Below are 27,447 nucleotides of genomic sequence, written 5' to 3'. Positions count from 1 at the left end.
CATGTATACAAAAATGTAATATTTAAATAGCTCTCCTTTGCATTTTTCAACAGACAGAAAATACCTTATACATTATCAACTGGGTCTCTTTTCTATAACTGATGGTAGAGACTAGAAACCAGAAACCATACTACATTCTATCTAGGAAAAGCATCAGCCCTTGCTTTTTATGAAAAGCTAATTGAGATTTGGAACAATTTAAATCTAAAAAACAAAATGAACCCTCACCTTGCCATCTCAAAGTGTGAACAACTAATCATATATAATGCTCAACTATGACACACTGTTATGACTTGAAAATGTACTCTTCTAGGTAGGAGGCTATATATTCTTTCACAATTTCTTCGATGTGAAGACCAGGCAATTTCTTCCTCTTATGGAAGGATGATAGACTCATTCAAGGAAGAACCATTTGAAGATGAACCTCCAATTTTAGAAAATGAAGTGGAAGCTGCATTCAGAGCACTTGGGAGAAATAAATCACCACGAACAGATGGCATACCAATAGAGCTACTTGAAACTACACAGCTAGAATCACTCTAGTTTTAACTAAAACAAGTCAACAAATATGAAAAACGAAAGAATGGGCTACAGATTGGAAACACAGAGTATACATTCCAATCCCCAAGAAAATACACACCAGGTATTTCAATAATCACGGGGCCATTGCATTAATCTCCCAAAGTGATGCCCAAAATTATACATATGTAAAGTAGGATTAGACTGAAAGGAAGGAAGCATGAAAATTGGAGGAAGGAACATCAAAAACTGAAGATATTCAGATGATGCCACACTACTAGCAGAAAATAATGACTAAAGAAAGTCAAGGTAGAAAGTGTAAGGGCAGGTTTCCAGTTGAAGATTAAGCAAGCAAAAATAATTAAAACCAAAGACTTGCATAACTGTAGAGTAGAGGATGGAGACACTGAAATGCTTCAAGATTTTCCATACCTTGACTCAAATCATAAATCAATGGGAGATTGTGGTTAAGAAAACAAGATTAGGGAGGGCTTGGAAGGGCAGTAATGATGGAAATAGACAAGTTCCTCTTCTCTACTTATTTTTAATCTTTTTGGCTACCATTTCCTTTCATCCTTTGCCCCAGCCTATCTTTGCATATACAGTGGGTCTACCATACCCATGTATTCTGCACTCACAGAGTCAACCATCATGACTGGAAAATTTAGTCAAAAAGCAAACCTTGATTTTGCCTTTTTACTATGCCATTGTAAACAATGAGTCTTGAGCTTCCATGATTTTGTTATCCATGGGGGGGGGGGGGGTGGTTGGAGGGTGGCTGGGAGGGTCCTGGAAACAAATCCAAGTGAACACCAAGAGCCCACTATGTACAGTTTGGCTTGAGACTGTGCTGAATATCTTGCCCTTCCCATTTTGCAATAGAAACCAGCATCCTAAAAGGGGCTAGGAGGCCTTGTTTCTGTTTTCAATTAGATAATGCCTATCAGGATAACATCAGAACATAAATTAATAAAGATCCAGGTCTAATGTATTAGTGCACATAGGTGTGGTTCCTTCTATAAGATGGCATTTGTGAATTCTATGTGGCTCTAAAAAGGTCTGCAAAAAATGATGACAACAACACTCTATATCTACATTCTGATTATATCTGCCTGGAACCCCTAGGCAGGAACTAGTCAGTCACGTGAATGTCAAAAGCTGAGACATAAATGAGTTGTCTAGAACAATCAAATACAAAATAAAATGTGATTATGTTCCATAACATAACACAACACAACAGAAAAGTATACTGCTTCATTAGCCCTTTTTTCAGATATAGGTATGGGCTGGAAAGGTTTGACAAAGGAATGCAGAGTCTGGCAACCATCCTTAGCTTGGCAATGCTTTCTTCTTGTTGAATTTCAGCTTCTCCAAGTGAATATATCCTGAGCTGAATTTAGAGAGGCTACCAATGGTGACAGTTTCACTTTCAAGGAATATCAATAAAACTGGTTCTTAATTTTCCAGCATTTAAATAATCACCTTATATCCAATTTACTTGAAATCAATCCAACTTTTTATGAGACTCAGGATATGCCTAACCTTATTGCAACAGCATAGATATTATAGTTTCTCTGTCACACAGCAACTTTGCTTCAGGAGGAATTAAAAAACAAACAAACAAAAAATAGCCAGCCCCCACATCATTGCCCGACTTTATTGCCAAGATGTTCCTTCCCCTCCCATCCTTCTCCTCTCACTGCAGGAGAGTAGCGAACAGATCCCACCACTGCTACACGTGTTATCTTATTTGTTATTGATTCTTGAAAACCTTTTTGAATAGGCATTGCAGGATACCTGTTGTCCCTTAATTTCGAACATTCCTTAAAAAGTGGTTCCCAACCTGGTGGTTAGAACTTCAGCTATTAGAAGGCTCAGTCCACTTAAGCCAACTGTCAGTAATCCTGGGAGTTAAAGTCCAACCCACTTGGAGGACCAAAGATTGGAACCCACTACCTTAAAGCATTTCCTTACCCATGAAAGAAATATATAAGCAACAGCAGCCTTCTGCCAATCATGACTAGATAAGATCTGTTCATATTTGATAAACACTTCTTGCCTAAAATGATTATATTCATCTTGCCTGATGTAGCCCAAAGTGTAATTTGTGGCAGAACTTTAGTGCAGTGGCTGTCAGAGCTTATACCTGCAGTAATACATAAAGGCTGGGGCATTAGCATTTACACCATCCTTTCAGTGCCTTTAGTTAACATTGTCTCTTTAAAATTGAAAAACAATTTGAGAAACATTCTCAAGACTAAAGCAAAGATATCTTTGCTACACTAAACAAAGTAGGAGCACAGCTTTACTATCAGCAAGTGGACTCACATGCAGCAAATTTAATGTTCTTGAGAGTAGAAACTAACTTTAAGTAGTTATGATATGAATAGAGGATAGCAGAGCGATATGCACACTGGATGACTGAAAAACCAGTACTAGAATCAGTTTTGGAAGGTTTTTCCTAAGAGTAAGGACTTTTGTGCTCACAGATACCCATGTGACAAACGGTCAGATGTGCAGAATAATAACGTATGTATAATCAAGCTAAGACAAAGATGACTTTTAACTCATACCTGAAGAGATAATCATAAAAATAAATTTTGTTGGTTTGTGAATAATCTATGACAGCAAATTATTCAAATAATAAAAGCAGTTATTATGAAATCAAGTTGTCTTTCATGTCTAACTTTTATTTTTGATAGAAAGCATGGGATTCTTCATGTTGTCATCATCTATTCACATGATTATTATGGTGGATTTTGCTGGTTTTTAAAAAGCCAAATACAATTAAGAACTTAGCAAATACTGTAGTACTGATAGCAAGTATGAATTGTGCTAGAGTTATAGGGTATAGATAAAAAGCAGTTTAAATCCTCAAGATAGCCCTAACCCATTTATTTAAAAACCCATGACCTGGAAGGAATATGCCTTTATACCAGGAATGTTAGTTTAATCAATCATTGCTCATTGTCAGTAGACAAAATGAAGAAAACTGCTGCACAATGTGCAGATGACAAACCACATCTCAAACATCATTTATGTACTGTACTTATTAATATTTTTTACTTATGAATTCACCTTTATTTTAATGTACAATTTCTACACTATCAGTTCCAAATCTTTTCAGTGATGTAATCTCTAGATTATTTTTAGATAGAATAACTTTATTGTCATTGTGCTATTGCACAACAAAATTAAATGCTTTCTCCAGCACACACCACAAAAAACACACCCAATCTCCACACCTCAACCATCACTGCACAGCCCCCAATTTCAGTCAGTCCAGATTATTTCAGACAGGGTGTAATTGGATAGAAAGTACAAAATATATAGTCTTAAACTGGAGTGAATTGTTAACCAAAAGTGTGCATTTGTTTACTGAAGCTATTTATTAATGTTATCATGACAAATAATTTCACTAGTCCTTGGTCATCAAAATAATCCTACCTTATCTAGTCATTTCTAATAGTAATTGTCAATATCATACAACTCTTGCAGAAATTGAAATCTGATCTCTAAAAATCCCATATACACAGCTTTTAGTCAATTAAAGAGTGAATCTTAATCCAAATGTATATAGTTTACATAGTAATGAACTACAGTATAATATCTGCAGGAAATATGTTCCCAGACTTCATTTGGATATGTGAAATCACGGATAACAGCGAATAATAATTTCCAATGGCCAAAAAACGGAAGTAACCCGAAGAGGATGTAGCTTGCATAGGAAATCCTAAGTGAATAAGTGAAACTATGGCTGAGAGAAACCAAACACATAGCTTTGTGGATATTAGGGTCTTACTCTATAATCACAGTGTGAAGTGCCACAAAAGCAGAATAGAACTGGGGACCCTGGCTTAAATGTTAATATGTCTAGCAAGTATGAGGTGACAAGGGTTCTATATCCTCATTGTGGAACGGTACAAACATCCTGTAGTGGTTATACAATTCCAAACATTAATTACATATTAGTTATTGGAAACAGATTTCACATCAAAAATGCATTTAAAATTATTAATGAAAATAAATTATAAGCATTCAATTTAGTTTTTTCATACCAAAAAAGATGTGTTGCAATCTGATGTGAAAAGGTCACCGCAGAAATGGAAAAATATGCCTGAGTTAATTTTAAAAACTAGACATTTTTGGCCTGTTAACTCTAAAAAAGAAAACACTGAAAAAAATGATATTTAGTAAAAATCCAAATAAAAACCTAAATAAAGAATTGTGTGAATCAGAATTTCTTGAGACTTTATAAAAGGCTGAAAAGCAGCTAAGGAAAACAGAAAGCTGAGTAAAAGAATGTAGCTAGGCCAAACCTAGATAAGTTAAAACAGGGGTCCCCAAACTAAGGCCCGGGGGCCGGATGCAGCCCTCCAAGGTCATTTACCTGGCCCCCGCCCTCATTTATAATATAATATTTTTATATCAGTTTTAATAATGTAATATATTGTATATACATATGATATTGATAATAATATTATCATTTTATACAATATAATATTAATAATACCATATAATACTATAATATTAGTTATATGTTATATGTTACATATAATATTACAGTATAGTGGTATAGTTCAATATAGTAATATATAATGCTAATATTGTGCTATCCTAATAATATAATATATTGTATGTACATACAGCTGCTCGGGGTGAGAAGGGCGGGATATAAATGTAGTAAATAAATGTAGCAAATGAATGAATAAATAATTTTATACTTAGGCTCGCCCAGAGTCTGAAATGACTTAAAGGCACACAACAACAACAATCCTAATTAACCTGACTATCTCATTGGCCAGAAGCAGGCCCACACTTCCTATTGAAATCCTGGTAGGTTTCTGTTGGTTAAAATTGTTTTCATTTTTAAATATTTTATTGTTCTTTCATTGTTATTGTTTTGCAATACAAATAAGATATGTGCAGTGTGCATAAGAATTTGTTCGGTTTTTTTTCCAAATGATAATTCAGCCCCTCAGCAGTCTGAAGGATTGTGGACTGGCCCTCTGCTTTAAAAGTTTGAGGACCCCTGAGTTAAAATCAACACAGTGGATTGTATCTAACAGCAACTTTATGCTAATAACTAGACAGAATTTCTATGCATGCATACAGTGCATGGCCACCGATTATCCCTTATACTATCCTACACTCCCCCCCCGCCCCCGCTCCCCCCCAAAAAGTCTTGGGTATCTAAGAACCCATTAGAACAGTGGTTCTCAGCCTGGGGTCCCAGATGTTTTTGGCCTACAAGTCCCAGAAATCCCAGCCAGTTTACCATCTGTTAGGATTTCTCGGGAGTTAAAGGCAAAAAATCTGGGTACCCCAGATTGAGAACCACTGCTTTAGAACAATTTGGCATGCAGAACACAGAGCTGCAGTAGGTGGGGAGAGAAGTGTCATAAACATAAGTATTTTCTACTAGCTACATTTGCTTTAATGCACTCTGGTCTACAGAAGCCTAGTTGCAACATTCTACATTGCATATTTAACCACTTAAAATAAACAAATAAACAAGGCTCTTCCACACGAAACACTATGGAAATAGTCAAGTATCTGGGTTTTTGCAGTATTTTTCTAGTTAAGTGTTTTGACCCACCTTGCTGGAATAGCGTTATAGTCATGGATAATGCTAGGTATTCAGGCAGAATCAAGGTCAGTACAGCATATCAGTAGAGCAATTACCCTAGGACAGCTTGGAAGCTGAGTCAGAAGGAGATTACAAGATTTGGATGGAAGACATATGGTTAGGCTACAAAGAAGCTAGGTCACTTACTGCTAACAACTGAATCAACAATTCACTCTTTCATATCTGGCAATAGATTGATCCGAATACTAAATACAGTACATCAAACACGAAATCTGTTAGAACTCATGGACAATACTTCCCTTAATAGTATTAAACAAAAGATTGAAGCTTCCTTGAATATCCTCTTCTGTGCTTGGAAAATGCTAATTTCTGATTTCTGGAGCAGGCCCTATCCATAATGAGTAGGGATGCAATTTATATTTCAGATAAGCTTTCCAGAGAGATCACATTCTACAAAATTAGACAAGGAATACAAGATCTTATGGAAAAAGTAACATATTTGATGAATACTTGTTAATTCACATGAATTCTGAGAAGTATATGTGTACCTTTTCGGTACATTATTTACTGTTCAATATTAAACATATCAAGACCCCTGTAACTGCAGAACCCATACCTATGGTTTCACTTACCTGCACCTGAATAAAAATGTTATCTCCAGGAAGTTGCTACGTCAGGTGATTCTATGGCTAAGTTGCCCTGGAGCACCCAGTGAAGGATACTCTCTAGGAGTTTCTAGGTCTCCAGGAAGATGTTAGGCTAGAAGTTAGATCATTTGGTGAGATTTGGTTATACCCAGAGTTTCAAAGTCAAGCTGGGAATGTATCTCCCACGGATATGTAGGATTTCAGATGTCATTTATCACATGTCAAGAGTCAGATGCCAATTAGTGAACAAAAATAGAGTTTATTCAGCAGATAAGCTAAAAGTAATGTTGACACAGAAAAAACCTTGAAACACTTCACTATCAGTGCTTCAAGAGCAGTTCAAACAAAAATATAATTCAGCAACACAAGCAGGTAAAAACAAAGCTAAACAAACTTAGTGCAAACTGCACTTTCTGAGTCCAAGCCCTGCCAGCCGGCTCTGTAGTTTTCAAAGGAACAGTTCCCAAAAGAAAACACCAAATTGGTCAGGAAACAAACAAACAAACTAAGAATGCAGTAGACTGCTTCCACAATGTGGATAAAGCCAAAGGCTCCAAAAGGATGGTGAAAAGACGTCGTCCGGGATTCCAAGGTCAGGTCAGGAGATAACAGCGGTGTCCAAAGAGCAAGCCAGGAGTCAAAAGCCGATAGTAGTCATCAATCACAGGGCGAAGGCAGTAGCAAGGTCAAATTCCGATCCAAGGTCTGAAGAGGGTGCAGTCATCCAAAACAGGTCCACGATAAGACACAGCGAGAGCCAAGCTAGGTGATAACAGCAGATTCAAATCATAGTCCAAGTCCAGTCTTCATGGAAACACAGAGATCCCAATGGCGCCTCAGCAACACCTTGCCACACGCAAAGTGCAGTGGCCAAACATTCCCATTTTATTCCCCTTCCTCCTGGGTGACCAAAAACTCACACCCCAAACACCAGGTGTCCCAAATCTACTCAGAGTCTGAGCTCCACACAGCTAGAGCTCGTGGATCTGGAGTACCTAGCAATTCGTCGGAGTCCCAATCATCCTGCCCACACTTAGCCCCATGAACACTTAAAGAACCATCCTCCCTTCTCCAAGCATCCCAATTGGGATCAGCTCCTGCAGAAACCCCAGGTTCAGAAGTATCCATAGACCCCAAATCCCCAGACATCTCCGGTGGCTGTGCCCATTCAGTGCCCGCTTCCCCAGCCACCACCTGTTCCTCAGCATCCATCTCCCCATCTGAATCTTCCTCAGAAGATCCCCCATATAGCTCTCTAAGTCGCTTTCTGCGCAACTCCTCCAGTGAACCCTTATCACGAGGGTTTTTTCTTCCTCTTTGAATTCCATCCCCATCAACCATAATCCCCGAAGGCGCAGTCACAACATCACATGTTAAGGACACCATATCTATAAAATATGAATCTATATGTGATTTTGGAGTACACTTGTGAGCCCAAAACCTATTTTTCAGAATTCAGCAATGCAACTAGAAAGTAAAAACAAAACAAAACCATAACAATAAGATATTATGGAAAATGTAGACAAGACTGTATATGAGGGGAAGACCATTTATCTACTTTTATTTTATTAAAATGTTTATATCTTGTGCTATATATAGTAATCTCATGGCATCATGCAAATTAAACAGCCTAGAATAATTTAAAACAATAAGTATTATACAATGTAATAAATTACTAAAATAAGATCATTTAAAACCAGTATTAAGACAGTTAACCATTCACATGTGCAGACTTGGATACAATCAAAGCCAGGTTTTTGCCTGATGTTGGAATGCCACCAGAGTTAGTGCCAATTAGGCCTCTAAGAGGATCATATTCAACAATAGGGGTATATAGTAGAAAATGCCCTTTTTTACATCCTCCCATGGAGAATGTACTACTAGCAAGATACAAAAGAGGGGGGAAAACCTGTATTTGGAGAAATGTCCACAAATCTATTTTTAATACCAGGACTAAAAATAGCCCAGTCACACTCCTCTTGCTCCATAAAACACATCTACTCTAGGTTGCAAAGTGTCCTTCTTGAAACTTTGGAATTAAAAAAAAGCTCTATCTCCAATATGACATAAAACTTATACAACTTATATCAAGCATATGTTGCATATATATGAAAATATTTTAAGTGAAAATTGAGTATATACTTTTCCATTAATTCTTTATATGTAGAATTTTCTTGTATTTCATTTTTGAGTGAATATGGATCTTTTTAACTCCTGGATTTTTTATTTTGAACATGGGTCTGTTTTTATTTGTTATTACTTCCTTCTTTGTACTCTGTTCTTTGAACCCTAATTTCCAGAATAATAGTGCAATGCTCAAACCACTACAACCACACTGGCTTTTATAAAAAGATATACATATCTTCATTAACAGTTTTGCAAACCACAAATTAGGTAAATGATACAAATCTCGGTGAAACTGCAATTTTTTTTCCTCCCTGATGCCAAAACACATCAATAGTATTTTTTTCACCCCATGTAGTTGTCTTCTATTGTATGAATATATTTTCAGATACACCAAGAATATCCAGATTCTCCAAGAAAGCTTGCTGCTAGACATGAATTATAATTTTAATTTTTCAGTTTTATTCCAGCTCTCTTTCAATGAAAAACCCAAATAACTATTTCATGAGGGCAAATGCCTTTGACACAGCAAATGCCACTGTTAAAAGAAATGGGGGACCAATTTTTAGACTCTTTTATTCTCCTACAGACCTGAACCTTTAGAACTGACTTTCAGAAGTTGCAAGGATATCAGCAAAACTGTTCTTCAATCCCTCCTACAAAAACAACAACAGAGCACTCTTTCTTGAGAATACAGAAGGTTTAGAACCTAATTATGATTGCCAAACACATGCACACTTTTTCCTACTAACAAACATACAAAAGATGTATCTAGTGAGCTTTATGGCTAAGAAGAGAGTAAACCAAATCTTTGTGGCTCTCATCCAACACATTAAATCATATTCCACATTGGTTTTGAAGACAAGCTGTTTACATGAAACAAATCAGATTTAGTGGCATATTGCTTCTGAACAAAAGAGGTTCCATTTACCCACTATTGCAAATAGACAACTTTTTATTTTCCATATGACATTAGCAAAATATAGACATATAGGTATTCCCATTACTAAATTACACAAAAACAAAGCTTAGGGATAGTTAATATAAATATTTAACAAGGAAACAAATACATTTTATAGTGACTAGTTACTGCAGTTCTTAATTGACTTCAAAGAAAACTACCCATATAGAAAATATAAATTCCAATTCAGGAGTTTCACTCTGGACCCCATGTATCTGAAATGAAAACTATGCAGCTGCCTGGAAAGATGTATAAACATTCAGATTTCAATAACTTCCATAATTACCTTTGCCCTTGGAAAATAGTCCATAAAATTTAACTGATTCAAAACTGTACCTCTATTCTATAGAATCGTTTTAATCAATATATGTGATTATAATAGGACAGATTTAGACACGAGCAGAAACAGTCCCATAGGACTTCAAGAGAACAAAGCTTAAACAAATATTCAATGATGTGTATTACTTAGAATAAGTACTGAAAGTTGCAATTTATAATACTTTAATTTTTCTCCATGGGTTGTGCACCATCAAGTTTCCCTGGAAGCTTTCATCATATCTCTTTCATCAAAAAGAATATTAACTGTTGCAGAAAAAAGTTCAGAACCATAAGTATTATTTCTTTAGAGAGATATATTCAAAGTCATAATGGTTTTCCAGTAGAAGCAGTACATCAAGACTACAAACGGAGCTAGTCAAATTTGACACTCAAGAACCCCTTGAAGTTCTATATACAACACCATATGATGCAAATATTGAATGTGGCCCCTAAAATACATAAGAAAAAGCTCCAGTCCCTTGTGCTATATTAGTAGTTCTAGCTCTATCTATACATGGGACTTACCCACCAATGCTGTAGGAAACAAAATCATGTCATACAGTGTAAGTAGGTATATCTATATAAAAGTACTATGGCATGCTTCCAATTAATTCACTGATGACCCCTGAACCTCTGGTCTGACATGTCACTGTTATAAAATTGCTTAACCTCTAAATTTGAATATAACTCTATCTCTGTATGTGTCTTCTGTTTGCCTTATGACTTCTAGCAACCCAATACATTTCAACAAGGATTTCTTTGGGAAGATATATTCAGATGTGTTTGCCATTACCTACTCCTTAGTGATTTCTCATCCAAGTACTAACCAGGACTGACTTTACTTAGCACAGGACCTTTGAAAAGTATGTCTGTTAACAATATGCTCCAAACACCAGAAATACAGAGGTCCTATGTTTGGTGGCATTTCAAGCTCTCCAAGGAGTAATACACTACAATCCTTCATATTCATGTACATGGAAACCAACTGGATATGCCAAACTTAAACTAGAAATATAGATTAATCCATTCAAAAATCAGCCATGACAACACACTGTACCCATGAGACCTGCATCAAAATACTGCAATGTAGAATGTAATGTAGAGTGCTCCTATTCAAAATTCAGTAAAATCAAGAGCTACCACCAAGATATGGTGTTAGCTCCATTCAGACCCACACCTTTGGCTTCAAGGCTTACTGAAGTCATCTCTCCAGAATACTGCTTGCCAGTATTTTAGGACCAACTAAACAAGACACCAAAGCTATTAATTCTACTACCTTCATCTGGCCATCCCCATTCTACTCAACACAGTCTCCATGGCAAGCTGTAAAAAAAATGGATTTGTAAAGTTTCAAAATCAAGATTTACTGACAGCATAAATCAGGCTGTTAAAGTTTGTGATTATTCATACAAAAATTCAGATGTAAATATGTACAGCAGGTTATCTCACTGTATGTATGGTCCAGTCATTAGGCATGCCCCCTGAACATTATGCCTCTGACATGAATAGATTCCACAGTCCTTAGGTCTGGCTTCCATGTATGGATTGGGGAGCAGGACAGAGAAGGATTGTGTTATTTCTGAAAACCTGAGGATTTTTCCAAGCTTGCTGATCCTCTTTCTCCATTGCCTCATTTTGGTTACAATCCTGTCAGCACTGCATAGCAGTACTCATTATTATAGAAAGATGAATACCAACATATAAATAGCACAATGATGCAAAAAAATTTTTTCACTATTCAGACTACAAGAACAATGCAAATATGAATATAGCACTCTTTAAGGTAGGTAAAGTTTTTCCCTGACATTAAGTCTAGTCTTGTCTGACTCTGGGGGTTGGTGCTCATTTCCATTTCTAAGCCGAAAAGCCGCCATTGTCTGTAGACACCGCCAAAGTCATGTGTTCAGCATGACTGCATGGAGCGTTGTTACCTTCCCGCCAGAGCGGTACCTATTGATCTACTCACATTTGATCTACTAGCATGTTTTCAAACTGCTAGGTTGGTAGAAGCTGGAGCTGACAGCGGGAGGTCACTCTGCTCCCTGGATTCGAACCGTCAACCTTCCAGCCAGAAGTTCAGCAGCTCAGCAGTTTAACCCGCTGTGCCACCAGGCGCTCCATCTATAGCATTCTTACTCAGTTCTAAAGACATTAAGTTCTAAAGACTATGTAAACCAAACTGCAAAGTACTTCCTTCATTCCACATAAACTCTACTCAGTATAATCAAACAGGATTTACTGCATTTCTACATTACCCTGAAACTCCAGATATGCAGCTATGAACCAGCAGCTACATGATCCTTTCAGTCAACCTACTAACAGCAAGGAGTAGAAGATGATACACAGAACAAGCTTGTCTTCATTTCCAGTTCCAAAAATGAGATCAGACTTGTAAACCTTAGATCTTTGGGTCTCCAGGTGTTTTAGATTTCAGCTCCCACAGTTCCTAACAGCTGGTAAAATGGCTGGGATTTCTGGGAGTTGAAGTCCAAAACACCTGGAGACCCAAAGGTTGGGAACCACTCCCCTAGATTGAAGTGCTAGCAGATTCCGTTGGTGCTTTAGCCAATGATTTTGTTAATTCCCTAGTTTAGAAATAAGCATAACATTTTTTTCTCTAAATGGAAAGGTTGGTTCCAACCAAAATTGTTTCTCTACTTTCCAATTCTCTGAATAACTGCATACTTCATTATGAACTAACTAAATATATGAAGTAAAATCCTGCAAGCCTACCTGAAATTTTACCAACTCACAACACAGAATATGACTATATATACACATACACACACACACACACACTAGCTGTGCCCGGCCACGCGTTGCTGTGGTGAAGTATGGTGGTATGGGAAATAAAGTATTGAGGAATTGGTGGTAGTTAAGGTAAAGGATAAAGGTTTTCTCCTGACATTAAGTCCAGTTGTGTCCGACTGCACACTGAAGTGGATTACATGGCAGTGTGGAGTCCAGATAATCCAGTGCCAAGCAGATAATATAAGATTCTAAATGGGTTATATAGCTGTCTGGAAGGGCCTTGAGTCTACACTGCCATATAATCCAGTACAAATTAGATAATCTGTGGAAGAAGCCTAAGTGAGGCCTAAATCTGCCTGTCCCCTTGGCTGAGTTGGTTGCTAGTAGACCAAGTGGGCAGAGATTAGTCCTCTAACTGGCAGTAATTGGATAAAAACAATTATTCCTTTCCCTCTAATTAGGACTTTATTTTTCTTTTCTTTTTGTTGTATCAACCTTGAGGCGTGGATGATGGGTAGTGTTGTCAAATTTCGAGGTTGGGGGGCCTGTAGTTTTGTGGGTCGCCGTGATGCCATCACTCTTTTATATATATAGATAGAAGATATATATATTAAAATAATAAAATCCAAAGATTATATCATTAATGGGCAGTTGAAATGTTACATTGCAAGACGGATGTTTTAATGACTAATAAAATATTTCACTATCACACAATATTCATTTTAATATAAGAAATTTACTAAAAATACTACCTATTACACAGTATTGTCTGAACAATATATTTTCACTATAAATATCATGATGTTTTTGAGTTTGAGACTAAGCTATATGGTAAACTAATTTCTGCCCTCTCCCCCAACAAAAATAAAAACAATTATGACAGACCATGGTGGACAGCTAAACTTTCATCACATCATGATACCAATTATAAATATGTTGATAATGACAATATTTCTGACATCCGCTAAAAGAACTTGACAAGACAATACTATGTGGCTTAGGTTACCTACTGGTTTGCCTCCTTCGGCACAATCTTCCCTTTAGGGCACTGAGGTCCTCTGGCGGATGCTTACTTCAACCGACCATAACCTGATTGGCAACCATTCCCCAGAGGACCTCTCCATTAGCTGCCTCGAGAGTGGAATGACCTTCCAGAAGAGCTCTGACAGCTAAATGAACTATCAGAATTCAACACCTAACTGAAGACCCATCTTTTCAAGCAGGCCTATCGAGTCAATTTTGAATAATCAGTTTTGATCTGCATTCTAATGGTACTGTATCGCTATACCTTGTGTTTTGATGTTTTTATAACGGTGTTTTGATAGATGTATTTTATGTTGATATCTTTTGACTTTGCTCTACCCTGCCTTGAGCCATTATGAGAGGTGGGTAACAAATAATTAATTATTATTACTATTATTATTAAAGTATAGAAACCTGGATTTCTCCATTAGCCCTTTTCCAAAGCACATATAGGCTGAGTATTCCTTATCTGAAATCCTTGAGATAAGAAGTGGTCTAAATTTATGATTTTATTTTATTTTTTTGAATATTTGTATTTATACAATGAGATATCTTAGAGATGGGATGCAAGTCTCAACACTAAATTCATGTATGTTTCATATACACCTAATTCACATAAAAGTAATTTAATACACAATATTTTTTTTATAAAAATGTGTGTGAAACTATTTATCAATGGCAGACTTTCAAATAACAGATGAAGAAAATTAGAAAAAACTGTCCTGAATTTAAACTTGAAAAGTATATGTGTGTGTGTAGGGGGGGGGGGGGCACACAGGGCTACATTCAGTTTTTATCCCAGCTTGAAATCAAGGGGCTAAATAGGTTTGACAAAAAGGTCTATTTGAATAGACCTACTATATTGGGGAGTAAAATAGTTATCATAAAGATCATACATGGTGACCATAAAGATTACAGTACATTTAAAAATACAAGGTGATTAAACCAGGAAAAAGCTTTCCCTAAAACATATTTTTATTTATTTCATTTATACCTTTCTCCAGTATGGTACCCCCCAAAAGCTGAGTTTTATATTGTCTTTTATTCAGAACACTACACAATATTGATTAAATACAGATTGCAATTTATTTAAAGTGCTCTTAACAGTCAACAAGAAATGAATATTCACACTTCCAAAGGCGTTCTAAAGATATATATTGGGGGGGCTTAAGGAATAATTCTCAATTTCATACTGTTCATTGGCAATTCAGAGATTATGATCTTGGATGCTAAATAGAAATTGTGTGGAGGCTCATACAGATGTAGGTAGTCCTTCAGGTCAGTGCTATTCAAAGGTGATATGTGAATGGATGAGGTTCATACATGCCACCTGGATAGTTTCTAAGAAAGAAACAATTGTAGCCAATTATTGACACAAATAGGGTACCAGTTCTTTTCACACTGGACAAAAAAACCTTCTGTTGGACTCACACATCAGACAGCTTGGTAACTGCAGTGTCAGGTAACTGGTTTTAAAGGGTAATAGTAGCATTTTTAACTAGGCCCAGAAACAGAGCAGCAACCAATGTAACTGATACATAATAGGCAAATCCTGATCCAAGACCATCTACAGCAGGGGTCCCCAAACTTTTTAAATAGGGGGCCAGTTCACAATCCTTCGGACCTTTGGAGGGCCGGACTATGGTTGGCCACCGAGCAATAATAATAATAATAATACAAATAATAATAACAATAATAATAATAATAATAATACGAAATTCTGGAAAGAACTTTGGGGAAATAGTAAAAACTACATCAAAAACGCTGGGTGGATAAAGGAGTTTGAAGGAAAATTCTCACAGAACAAAATGGAACAGATGGAAATAACTGAAATGATCAGCAGACGAGTGCAAAAAGTCAAGAACTGGACATTGCCTGGTAGTGATCAACTTTATGGATTTTGGCTCAAACATCTGATTAGTTTACATGAAAAAATGGCCCAACAATTCAATGAGATGCTGCAGAAAGGAAGTATCAGTGAATGGCTAACAACTGGAAGAACATACCTGATACAAAAGGATCCAACAAAAGGAGCAGCACCAGGAAACTACAGGCCAATAACGTGTCTGCCCACTATGTTTAAACTACTGACTGGCATCATAGCTGACAGAATTCAAGACTATCTTGAAGAAAAAAACATCTTGCCAGATGAACAGAAAGGCAACAAACGGAAAAGCAGGGGCACAAAAGACCAGTTATTGATTGACAAAATGATTCTGGAGAACTGTAAGAGCCGAAAAGCTAATCTTCACATGACGTGGATTGACTACAAAAAGGCCTTTGACTCACTCCCACACAGCTGGATCATCAAGTGCCTGGACGCCATCGGGATTAGTAAAAACGTTGGCACCTTCATTGAAAACATGATGGAGCACTGGAAAACTGAACTCTTTGTTGGAAATGAAAGCTATGGACTTGTCAACATCAGGAGAGGAATTTTCCAGGGAGATTCATTGTCCCCTCTGCTTTTCATTATTGCCATGATCCCTCTGTCAACAATCTTACAAAAAACAAATCTCGGCTACCAAACATCTAAGAATTCTCACAAAATTTCACATTTGATGTACATGGATGACCTGAAGCTATATGGGAAAACGGAAACTGAAATCCAGTCTCTGACCAACACTGTCCAAATTTTTAGCACTGATATCAACATGGAATTTGGTTTGGACAAATGTTCAACAGTGGCATTGAAGAAGGGAAAAATCATTGAAAGTGAGGGCATAAATATGCCCAATGGCCAAACAATAAGGTGTCACCAGCCAGAGGCCTATAAATATCTGGGCATATTACAGCTGGACAACATCAAGCATGAACATGTGAAAACTGTGGTCAGCAAAGAATACACACAAAGGGTCAGAAAAATTCTCAAAAGCAAGCTCAATGGAGGCAACACCATCAAGGCCATAAACACCTGGGCCATACCTGTCATAAGATATACTGCTGGCATTATAAATTGGACACAGGCGGAACTAGACAATTTGGACAGAAAAACAAGAAAACTCATGACCATTCATCATTCACTGCACCCTCGCAGTGATGTTGACCGGCTCTATCTGCCTAGAAGATCAGGGGGCAGAGGACTCTTACAAGTAAAACAAGCAGTCAAAGAAGAATGGCAGACTATGTAAAGCAAAGTGAAGAACCTGCTTTGATTGAAGTCAAAAATTAGAAACTCCTCAAAGCACAGCAGACGAAAAACCAGTACAAGAAAACCACACTACAAACTAGAGCTGACAGCTGGCACAACAAAACATTGCATGGAAAGTTCCTTGACAAAATTGAAGGAAAAGCTGATAAGGAGAAGACCTGGCTATGGCTCACGAATGGGTCCCTGAAGAAGGAAACAGAAGGCCTGATCCTTGCAGCCCAGGAGCAAGCCATCAGAACAAATGCAATCAAGGCCAAGATCCAAAACATTGCATGGAAAGTTCCTTGACAAAATTGAAGGAAAAGCTGATAAAGAGAAGACCTGGCTCTGGCTCACGAATGGGACCCTGAAAAAGGAGACAGAAGGCCTGATCCTTGCAGCCCAGGAGCAAGCCATCAGAACAAATGCAATCAAGGCCAAGATCGAAAAATCAGCTGATGACCCAAAGTGCAGACTGTGCAAGGAAACAGATGAAACCATTGATCATATCCTCAGCTGCTGTAAGAAAATTGCACAGACAGACTACAAACAGAGGCACAACTATGTGGCCCAAATGATTCATTGGAACCTATGCCTCAAGTATCACCTCCCTGCAGTTAAGAACTGGTGGGATCACAAACCTGCAAAAGTATTGGAAAATGAACACGCAAAGATACTGTGGGACTTCCGAATCCAGACTGACAAAGTTCTGGAACACAACACACCAGACATCACAGTTGTGGAAAAGAACAAGGTTTGGATCATTGATGTTGCCATCCCAGGTGACAGTCGCATTGAAGAAAAAAAAACAGGAAAAACTCAGCCGCTATCAGGACCTCAAGATTGAACTTCAAAGACTCTGGCAGAAACCAGTGCAGGTGGTCCCAGTGGTGATGGGCACACTGGGTGCCGTGCCAAAAGATCTCAGCCGGCATTTGGAAACAATAGACATTGACAAAATTACGATCTGCCAACTGCAAAAGGCCACCTTACTGGGATCTGCACGCATCATCCGAAAATACATCACACAGTCCTAGACACTTGGGAAGTGTTCGACTTGTGATTTTGTGAGGCGAAATCCGGCGTGTCTGTCTTGTTTGCTGTGTCATACAACGTCGTTGTGTCAATAATAATAATAAAGAGGGTTGGAAGAGACCCCTTGGGCCATTTAGTCCAACTCTCTTCTGGCTTTGTCCACCAAAAGCACAAGCAAAGCACCCCTGACAGATGGCCACCCAGCCTCAATGTTAATAATAATAATAATAATAATAATGAGGGTTGGAAGCAACCCCTTGGGCCATTTAGTCCAACCCCCTTCTGCCTCTGTGCACCAAAAGCATCCCTGACAGATGGCCACCCAGCCTCAATGTTAATAATAATAATAATAATAATAATAATAATAATAATAATAATAATACCGTGTTTCCCCGAAAATAAGACCTCCCCAAAGAATAAGACCTAGCAGGGTTTTGGGGGGATTGCCAAATATAAGGCCTCCCCTGAAAGTAAGACCTAGCAACTAAGGCTGCAGCAGAGTTCCATTGGGAAGCATGGCTGCAGGGCAGAAGCAGCACTCATTCATACACCAGAGGGAGGGAGGGAAAGTGCTTGCTTTCTATGCCTCCCTCCCTCCCTGCCTTGCCTTGCCTGTTCCCCAGCCGAGGCTTGAAGAACCTTCCGTGGCTGCTGTCGTTTCTTCCTTCCTTCCGTCTCCCTCCTGGCCATGCTGCCTTGCTTCCCAGAGGCTTCTGATTGGCTCCTGGAGCCAGGGCAAGGGAGGATGGGAGGGAAGGAAGGAAGAGGGCTTTCCACTCGTCCCCAAGGCTCCTTAAAGGTACAGGACGCATTGGGATTCTCCTCTCATCTTCCTATCCTATGCCATGAAACTGATTATTTTATACTATTATTCTATTGCCATATTATCATCATATTCTGTTACTATTATTATATCCCATTATATTATCCTATTAATATATTTTAAATCATTATATTATATTTTTCTATTATTATTATTATATCATTATATTATTATTCTATTATTATTCTATTATATTTTCATATTATTATATTATTATTCTGTTATTATTAAATTCCATTTTATATTACCCTATTAATATATTTTATATCCTTATATTCTATACTATTATTCTATTATATTATCATATTATTATTTTATTATTATTAGCATATTCTGTTATTATTATTATATTCCATTTTATATTATCCTATTAATATATTTTATATCATTCTATTCCATTCTATTATTCTATTATATAATCCTATTATTATATTATTATGCTATTCTGTTATTATATCCCATTATTATATTATCCTATTAATACCATATTATTATCATTTTCTGTTATTATTATATCCTATATTATATTATCTCATTAATATATTGTATATCATTATATTATTATTATACTATCATATTATTCTTATAGTATATTATATTATTCATCATTCATGACTACATTGAAACTAGAATAGAGAGAAATCAGCGTGGAAACCTTGTGAAACCTAAATTGCAAGAGGTACCATAGATTGTTGTACATGTAAATAATGGTAGTAACAAGAAATTCTTGATAGGATTCATAGTTTGTCTGGTTATGCTGGTTTGTGATGACAACTACTTTACAGTATATAATAAATGTTCATTTTGTTGTTCAACAATAAATGTGAGCTCTTCTTCATGGAAAAATAAGACATCCCCTGAAAATAAGACCTAGTGCATCTTTGGGAGCAAAAATTAATATAAGACCCTGTCTTATTTTCGGGGAAACAGGGTAATAATAATAATAATAATAATATAGGGTTTTGGAACACAATACTCCTGACCTCACAATCATGTTAAAAAGCAACGTATAGATTGTCGATGTTGCAATCCCAGGTGACAGCAGGATTGAGGAGAAACAACTGGAAAAGCTGACACGATATGAGGATTTAAAGATCGAATTACAAAGACTCTGGCACAAGCCAGTCAAGGTGGTCCCAGTGGTGATCGGCACACTGGGTGCAGTGCCTAAAGGCCTTGGCCTGCACTTAAACACAATCGGCGCTGACAAAATTACCATCTGCCAGCTGCAGAAGGCCACCTTACTGGGATCTGCGTGCATTATTCGCCGATACATCACACAGTCCTAGACACTTGGGAAGTGTCCAACGTGTGATCCAATTCAACAGCCAGCAGAGTGTCTGCTGTGGACTCATCTTGTTATGTTTCTAATAATAATAATAATAATAATAATAATAATAATAATAATAATAATAATAATAATAATATGTTGTAAGAGAAGACGAGACCTCTTGGGTCATTTAGCCCAACCCCCTTCTGCCCTTGTGCCGTGGGGGCCGGATAAATGGCTTCGATGGGCCGCATCCGGCCCCCGGGCCTTAGTTTGGGGACCCCTGATCTACAGCTTTTGCAATATAGTTTCCAGACCACCTTCAAGAGCTACCGCAAGTAAAGCCTATTAAAAGTATCAAAGTCTAGATATATGTTACCAAATCAAAGCAATCTCTCTTTCTCTAGGTAAAGTTAGAATTGGCAACCAAATGAAATTGGAAAAAACAATTCCTGCAAATAGTACCATCTAAACATTGATGGGAAAACTGTCAAATTGAAAGTTAGACTCTTAGAGGGAGTACTCGCAGCCTGGGTCAGCTGTATAACTGTATAAGCTTCTTTCTGGATTAGACATATTTTTCATTCATACCAAAATTGCCTTTAGACACCTAATTACGTTTTGCACCACTACCATGGAATTAGAAGAAAAAAGAGAGAGCTGTTATCACCTGCATACCATCCAGATATCTTGATGGTATAACTCAGAAGTTTCATAAAGATTGGGGCACATGAAAAACTTTGAGGCATGTCAAATAGCCATACCTACAGGGTAAAACAGAAGTTCTCCAGCACTACCTTCTGGATCTTTCCTTACAGTTAGGGCCAGGGTATTATAATTGTATGCTTACCATCCAAATTGAGACAGAAAATAAACCATATTAACAAATCCATAAATGGCCAAAAGTATTACACTCCACACGTCAATTCCCTGATCTAAGCCATTGATTTTCAAAGGCAATCAAAGGAACATGTAGCCGAAACCCAGGCAAGAATGGGAAAAAATGATCAGCTACCTGCAAAGTGATCTGGAGTTGATGAGCCATTCCTGCTCTAGGATTTTTCTTTAGAATGGTATACGGAAGACTAGGTGATAATTTACAATGCCTCAGAACCACAATGGAGCTTCTTAAGATATGTGGCCCCTTTAAAACAGATAGGATAATCCTCTCTCTTAAATGAGGTGTTCACCAACTGTGATACCAATTGTGTGTAGCTCTGACATACCTCACAACCCATAAAAGCCGATGATTGATCCCAGCCTATAAGCACCTTGTTCACTTATTCACAAAGTAGAAACCAGACAGTAGAACGTGTACTTTTGATTAAACACTATGGTAAAGTACATTATGTTAAAGGTAAAGGTTTTCCCCTGACGTTAAGTCCAGTCATGTACATTATACTCAGTACATATTATCCCATGGGTCTGAAGTAAAATGGCTTATATACAGTTTTTAAAATAATTAAGATCAGAGGAGGGGAAGTAAGGTCTATTGGCTTTATCGACAACTGTCTTAAAAACATGGAAAAACATTATTTTAAAGCAGGGGACCTCAAACTTTTAAAGTAGTGGGCCAGTTCACAGTCCCTCAGACTGTTTTTTTGGGGAGGGGCAAGCTATAGTTTGAAAAAAAATATGAACAAATTCCTATGCACACTGCACATTTCTTATTTGTAGTACAAAAATTAATAATGAAAGCAAAAATATTTAAAATGAATAATAATTTTAACCAAAATAAACTTACTAGTATTTCAATGCTTTTAGCTGATGATAGCATCAAGTAAATTAGGATTGTTGCTGTGTGCCTTCTAGTCTAAAGTTTAGGGCAGGCAAATGACCTTGGAGGGCCACATCCGGCCCATAGGCCTTAGTTTGGGGACCCATGTTTTAAAGTCTTACTATATAGTCAGGGATTCTGGGAATGTTGCCTACAGCTATTTGTTTTCAATATTTGTATAAATCTATATACTGCTTTTACATTTTAAATCCAAAGCCATCCACAATCATAAAATGGATCAATAAAACATTCTTCATAAGATAAAACATTCAAAAAGTAAAATGTAAGATCATCCAGGGAGGTTCTGCTATCAATCCCACCCCCTTCGCAAGAGCGACTGATGGGGATGAGAGACAGGGCCTGGTGGCCCCTCAGCTATGGAACTCCCTCCCCAGGGACATTAGATCAGTCCCTTCCCTCCTGACCTTCAGGAAGAAAGTTAAATCCTCGTTGTGGGACCAAGCATTTGCACAGTGCTTCCCAGTGCAAGAATTGATATCTCAGTGCAATATTGAACAATACAGATGACAATTGAAATGGCTCCTGGAATATATTTTCAGACTGTGTGATTTTAAATAATTGTTTTAATTGATATGTTTTAATTATGTGATTTTAAAATATATGTTGTTCCTGTTGATATGTATTCAAGGCATCAAATTGTGCCTTTGCTGTGAGCCGTCCTGAGTCCCCTTCAGGGTGAGAAGGGTGGGATATAAAACAAATAAATGAATGTATCACATCATTCATGAAATGGGTACCAGATCTTTTCTGATCTAGGAAGCTAAGCAGGTTCAGCCTGGGTTAGTGCTTGGACAGGAGCCAATAAATACCAGGTGCTGTATGCTATATTTTAGAGGAATATCTTGATATTCCTTGCTAATAAAAACCCTATTAAATTTATGGAGTTGCCATAGGGTAACGGGTGTCTTGAAGGAACAACACTCACAACTGGTAAGAGTTACATTTAGGAAAATGAACAGAAAATGCCAGGGAAAGCAATTAGAACTTCAATTGACAGGGGGCACAGCCAATATTGGGAGTCTGCCTAATTTTAATGGCAAGCCTTCTCCTCATAGTGGGAACCACAACAGAGAAGACCCTTAGCCACATAACAGCCATATCACCCTCAGAAGTACAATACATCGACCCCCTACCCCAAACATAAACTAAATAACAATATAAGAATTGGAAAAATTATTAAGTACCTAATGCACATCAAACTATTTGTTCATGTCAGTGGTCATCACCTAATCTTAACGATCAGTCGCAGTCCGTGATTTCAGATATAGTTCTCACTAACGCTAAGGACAAATACAAAGCAAGTGTTCTGGCATCATGCTATGGTAGTTTTACAAAGTTGTTCAACTTGCAACATTTAGTTTTCAAAGAACATTTGAAAAACATAACTTTTTATAAAATGATATAGGTTTTGGAAAAGTTTCTTAAAATGTGGATGGAGTTGTCTATTCTCTGGGGGCACTCCACAAATTGTTCATTCCCTGGAGACACCTTCCAAATAAGGAGTTCTGAAGCCTTCCAGAGAAGATCTGACATATGCTTGAGGAATACAGGAGAAAAAGGAAAAGGAAGCAGGAGAAGATGCCCACTCACAATATTGGGAGGAGATCCCTATATTACAGCACTGAATTAAAAGATATAGGAAAAAACATTAACATTACAAAAAAGATTTTAAAATGTGTAACATGTAACCTTCAAAGAATCGCCAAGTGAAGTTCTTGTGGAAAGAAGACTACATCTGAAAGGCCATGGCCTAAGTGACTCTAATTTGACCTTTCCTAGTGGAGGGTTCAGAACTACAAGGAGGTTGGCACATTTTTATAGATACAAAACATTATGATTGGAATGCAACACCGCTAACATAAGGAAGGCTTGGATAAAAACAAGATTACTTCCACATTTAGAGAAATAGGAAGAGAGAAGAAAACTACCAGTCTAGCATTCCTTATATGGAATTCCAAAAATTGAAAATTGTCCGCATGGAAGGCTGAGAAAGTGACAGCTCTGCATTCTGGTAGTTTCATGCACACCACCATTCATGCACAGCATTATTAAAATGTTTGACATTACCTTCAGGCTATGTGAATATGGTGTATATGAAATATAAATGAATTTTGTGTGGTGACTTGAATTTCATCTGCAAGATATCTCATTATGTACATACAATATCTGCAATTGTAAGTATTCCAAAAATCTGAAAATATCCAAAATTCAAAACTCCTCTGGTTGCAAGCATTTCATACAATGGATACTGACCCTGTATTACAAACAATAGTAGGGATCAACATAATTATCTCTCCAAACAAAATGCTTTTTAGATTGAGGAAACCAATAAGAATTTCTTACTGATGTAGATAAGATTCTGACTAAATGATGCCATGCATACAATCTTTGCTCTAATAGGCAGTTTTAAAAATGATTGAAATTGGGAAGAACCCAGAATACAGAAAACAAAAGATTTTTTAAAAAGCAAGAGTTTGGCAAAGGATGTTAAGAAGATCACATGTATCCAACTTCAGCTACATGAAATTACATCTTTGAAATAAATATTACAAAAATCTTGCTACAAAGTATTTCTCTCATACTCCCGCTTACAGTAAACAAGTCATTTTCATTCTGAATGTAACAATCATAGCAGAAACCTAAAATGTTTTCCTTAACATTTATTTACCTTTACAAAGTAATAATAGCAACAAACTCACTTAACTGCCAAAGCATCTTCTGATGGATACAAGGTAAAGTTATTCAGCTGCTAAAGCGATACTGTAGGTGTCCACTACAATTTTGTTCTGTCATAAACATAAGCCTCAAATCTCCCACTAGAAGACAAACAAAACCCCCATCTGCTTTAATTTGCTTTAATTACCGAGATTATTTGGTTTCCTTCTCCAAGATAGAGCACTTGGCCTGGCATTTTCAAAGTGCCAATCAAACTGGACACTCCAGGTAGCCCTAATGCAGGCATGGGAAAACTTGGGCCTTCTAGGTGTTTTGGACTTCAACACCCACAATTCCTAACAGCCTACTGGCTGTTGAAGTCCAAAACATCTAGAGGGCCCAAGTTTGTCTATGCCTCCCCTAGTGGCAGTTCAGCCAACCCTTGCAAGTTCAATTTTCTGCAAATGTGGACATAAATGCGGTGGCGGCACAATGAATCAAATTAGTACAAACACATCAAAATAATACAAGATAATGCACAGTAACAACAGTAAACTTACAACAAAAATTTAAGCATCGAAATGAAAATAATCAAAAACAATCCAATAAGACATATAGTAAACTAAAACATGGTAACATATACCCTAAAACAGGCATGGGAAAACTTTGCTCCTCCAGGTGTTTTGAATTTCAACTCCCACAATTCCTAACAGCCTGTTAGGAATTGTGGTAGTTGAATTCCAATACACCTGGAGGGGCAAAGTTTCCCCATGCTTGCCCTAGATCCCATGCCTGCCCTCGAAGCAATTAAGACACGATTACATTAAAATGGCTAACACCAGTGTTCATAAAGCAGGCCTTCCAGCTTTAACCCAACCGGAGGTGCATCTGCACAGTAGAATTGATGCAGTTTGACACTACTCCTCAATGCGATGGAATCATGGGAGTTGACTTGAGCAGGCACGGGCAAACTTGGGCCCTCCAGGTGTTTTGGACTTCAACTCCCACAATTCCTAACAGCTTGGCTGTTAGGGATTGCGGGAGTTGAAGCCCAAAACACCTGGCGGGCCCAATTTTGCCCGTGCTTGGTCTTGAGCCTTCCCCAGTCACTCGCCAAACTACGACTCCCACGATTCCATAGCGTTCTGCCATGGCAGTTAAAGTGGTGTCAAAGTGTGTGAATGTAGCCAGGGTGGGGAAGGGAAAAAAACACACCCGGGTATTACCTGAGTGTCTCTTACATCGCCGCTAATGAGCCGGTGTGATGATGCAGCAGCGCCCAAGAAAGGCACCTGGCATTAGGGGAGGGGGAGGGGAGGCAAAGAGGAAGAGAAACACACCCCGACCCCACCTTGTAGGAGAGAGAGGTGGAGAACCCCCGCTTTGCTGCAGGAGCACCGTTTCATCATGGTGGCCGGAGGAGGGGGAAGGAGAGGGCTCCCTTTCCCTTTAGAGCCCAGGTGGGAGCAGCCCCGAGCATCCTCCCCTCCCCCGCCGCCCTTGGGGAGGAGGCTTTGCAGCCCACCGCCGCTCCTCCCTCCGCGGCTGGCTCTCCCATCTATCTCCCCTCCATTGGTGCCTGCCTGTCTGCTACTTACTTGCCGATCACCTCGCAGAGCTCGTAGACGTCCTCGAAGAGCACATCGTCGTCGGCCATGGTCCGGCAGGGGGGAGGCGAGCCGCCCCGGGGCGGGAGGGGCCGCGGGTACGGTCCCTCTCCTCCTCCGCGCTCGTCGCCGCCGCGCTAAAATCCCGGCCAAATCCTCCAATGGCCGCGCTGGGAAAAGCCCCCCTCGGCGGCCGCTCCTTGCGGTGGGCCGCAGCCTTTCCCCGCGTGTCTCTCTCTCTCTCAATCCCGTCGTCTTCTTTTTCGTCTTCCTTCCTTCCTTCTCCTCACCTTTCCTTCTCCCCTTCCGCCGCCGGGGATTAATCCATGGAAGGGATGGAGACGGAAGATGGAACCTCGGGGCCCCTCATTCGCTCCCTTCCCCCGCTTCTTGTCCCCACATACACACACACACACCGACTCGCTCCCTCCTCCCTCCTCGAGAGAGAGCGCGCGCGCCCAGGCGAAGAGAAAGGCGCGGCTCCGACCACGCGCCACCTCAACGGCAGCACTAAGCCGTTTAATGAAGAGAGAAAAAGGGAGAGAGAGAGAGGGAGACAGTGTGTGTGTATGTGAGCGCGCGCGCGCAGGCGCCTGCGCGTCACCGCCGCGGTCGCCGACACCTTTTCTTATCAGTCACGCAACCGCCCAGAGCCAGCATGCGCGCGCATCCTGCTTTACGTTAGAACGCGCGCTCTCGCGCTCAGGACTAGTCGGTTGGGGAGGGGAGCAGAGCTGGCTTTTTTCCTCCTCCCTCCCTCCTCCTTTCTTCGGGTAAAGCCACGCCCACAAGTCCCCTCACGGGGAAACGCGAAGAGTTTGTACTACGCAGGCGCAGGGGTTGTTGACGTCATTGAACGGGGAAAGGGAAAAAGAAGCGGAGTCTCATTCAGTGCCTTTCTCGAAGCCACTGGGCTTTCTTTGCGGTTATCGGGAATGCTGGGCTGAGAAGCCGCAGGGCGCATAGCGATTGCATAGAATGTGTTGTCGAAGGCTTTCGTGGCCGAGATCAGTGGGTTGCTGTGAGTTTTCCGGGCTTTTATGGCCATGTTCCAGAAGAACATTCTCTCCTGACTCTTCGCCCACATCTATGGCAAGCATCCTCAGAGGTTGAGGTCTGTTGGAATCTAGGCAAGTGGGGTTTATATATCCGTGGAAGATCCAGGGTGGGAGAAAGAACTAATGTCTGTTTGGAAG

General features: G+C 38.8%; 1 protein-coding gene across 13 annotated transcripts in view; it reads right to left on the bottom strand.

Moving 5' to 3' along the window:
* The window catches only part of cask (calcium/calmodulin dependent serine protein kinase), a 191,522-nt gene extending 164,657 nt beyond the window's left edge, over nt 1-26,865 (bottom strand). For 6 of the 13 annotated variants that reach the window (XM_008107415.3, XM_008107416.3, XM_008107420.3 and 3 more), the window contains exon 1: nt 26,243-26,863. In XM_008107415.3, the coding sequence (XP_008105622.1) occupies nt 26,243-26,301 (59 nt within the window). In that variant the 5' untranslated portion in view covers nt 26,302-26,863. Of the gene's footprint in view, nt 1-26,242 lie in introns of all 13 variants that reach the window. The other 7 variants (XM_008107418.3, XM_008107417.3, XM_008107421.3 and 4 more) reach the window with 2 other exon arrangements.
* Nucleotides 26,866-27,447: the final 582 nt, after the last annotated feature.

The sequence above is a fragment of the Anolis carolinensis genome, chromosome 3 (genome assembly GCF_035594765.1).
Source record: "Anolis carolinensis isolate JA03-04 chromosome 3, rAnoCar3.1.pri, whole genome shotgun sequence".
In the NCBI taxonomy this organism is placed as follows: Eukaryota; Metazoa; Chordata; class Lepidosauria; order Squamata; family Dactyloidae; genus Anolis; species Anolis carolinensis.
This window is presented reverse-complemented; position numbering and strand designations above follow the sequence as displayed.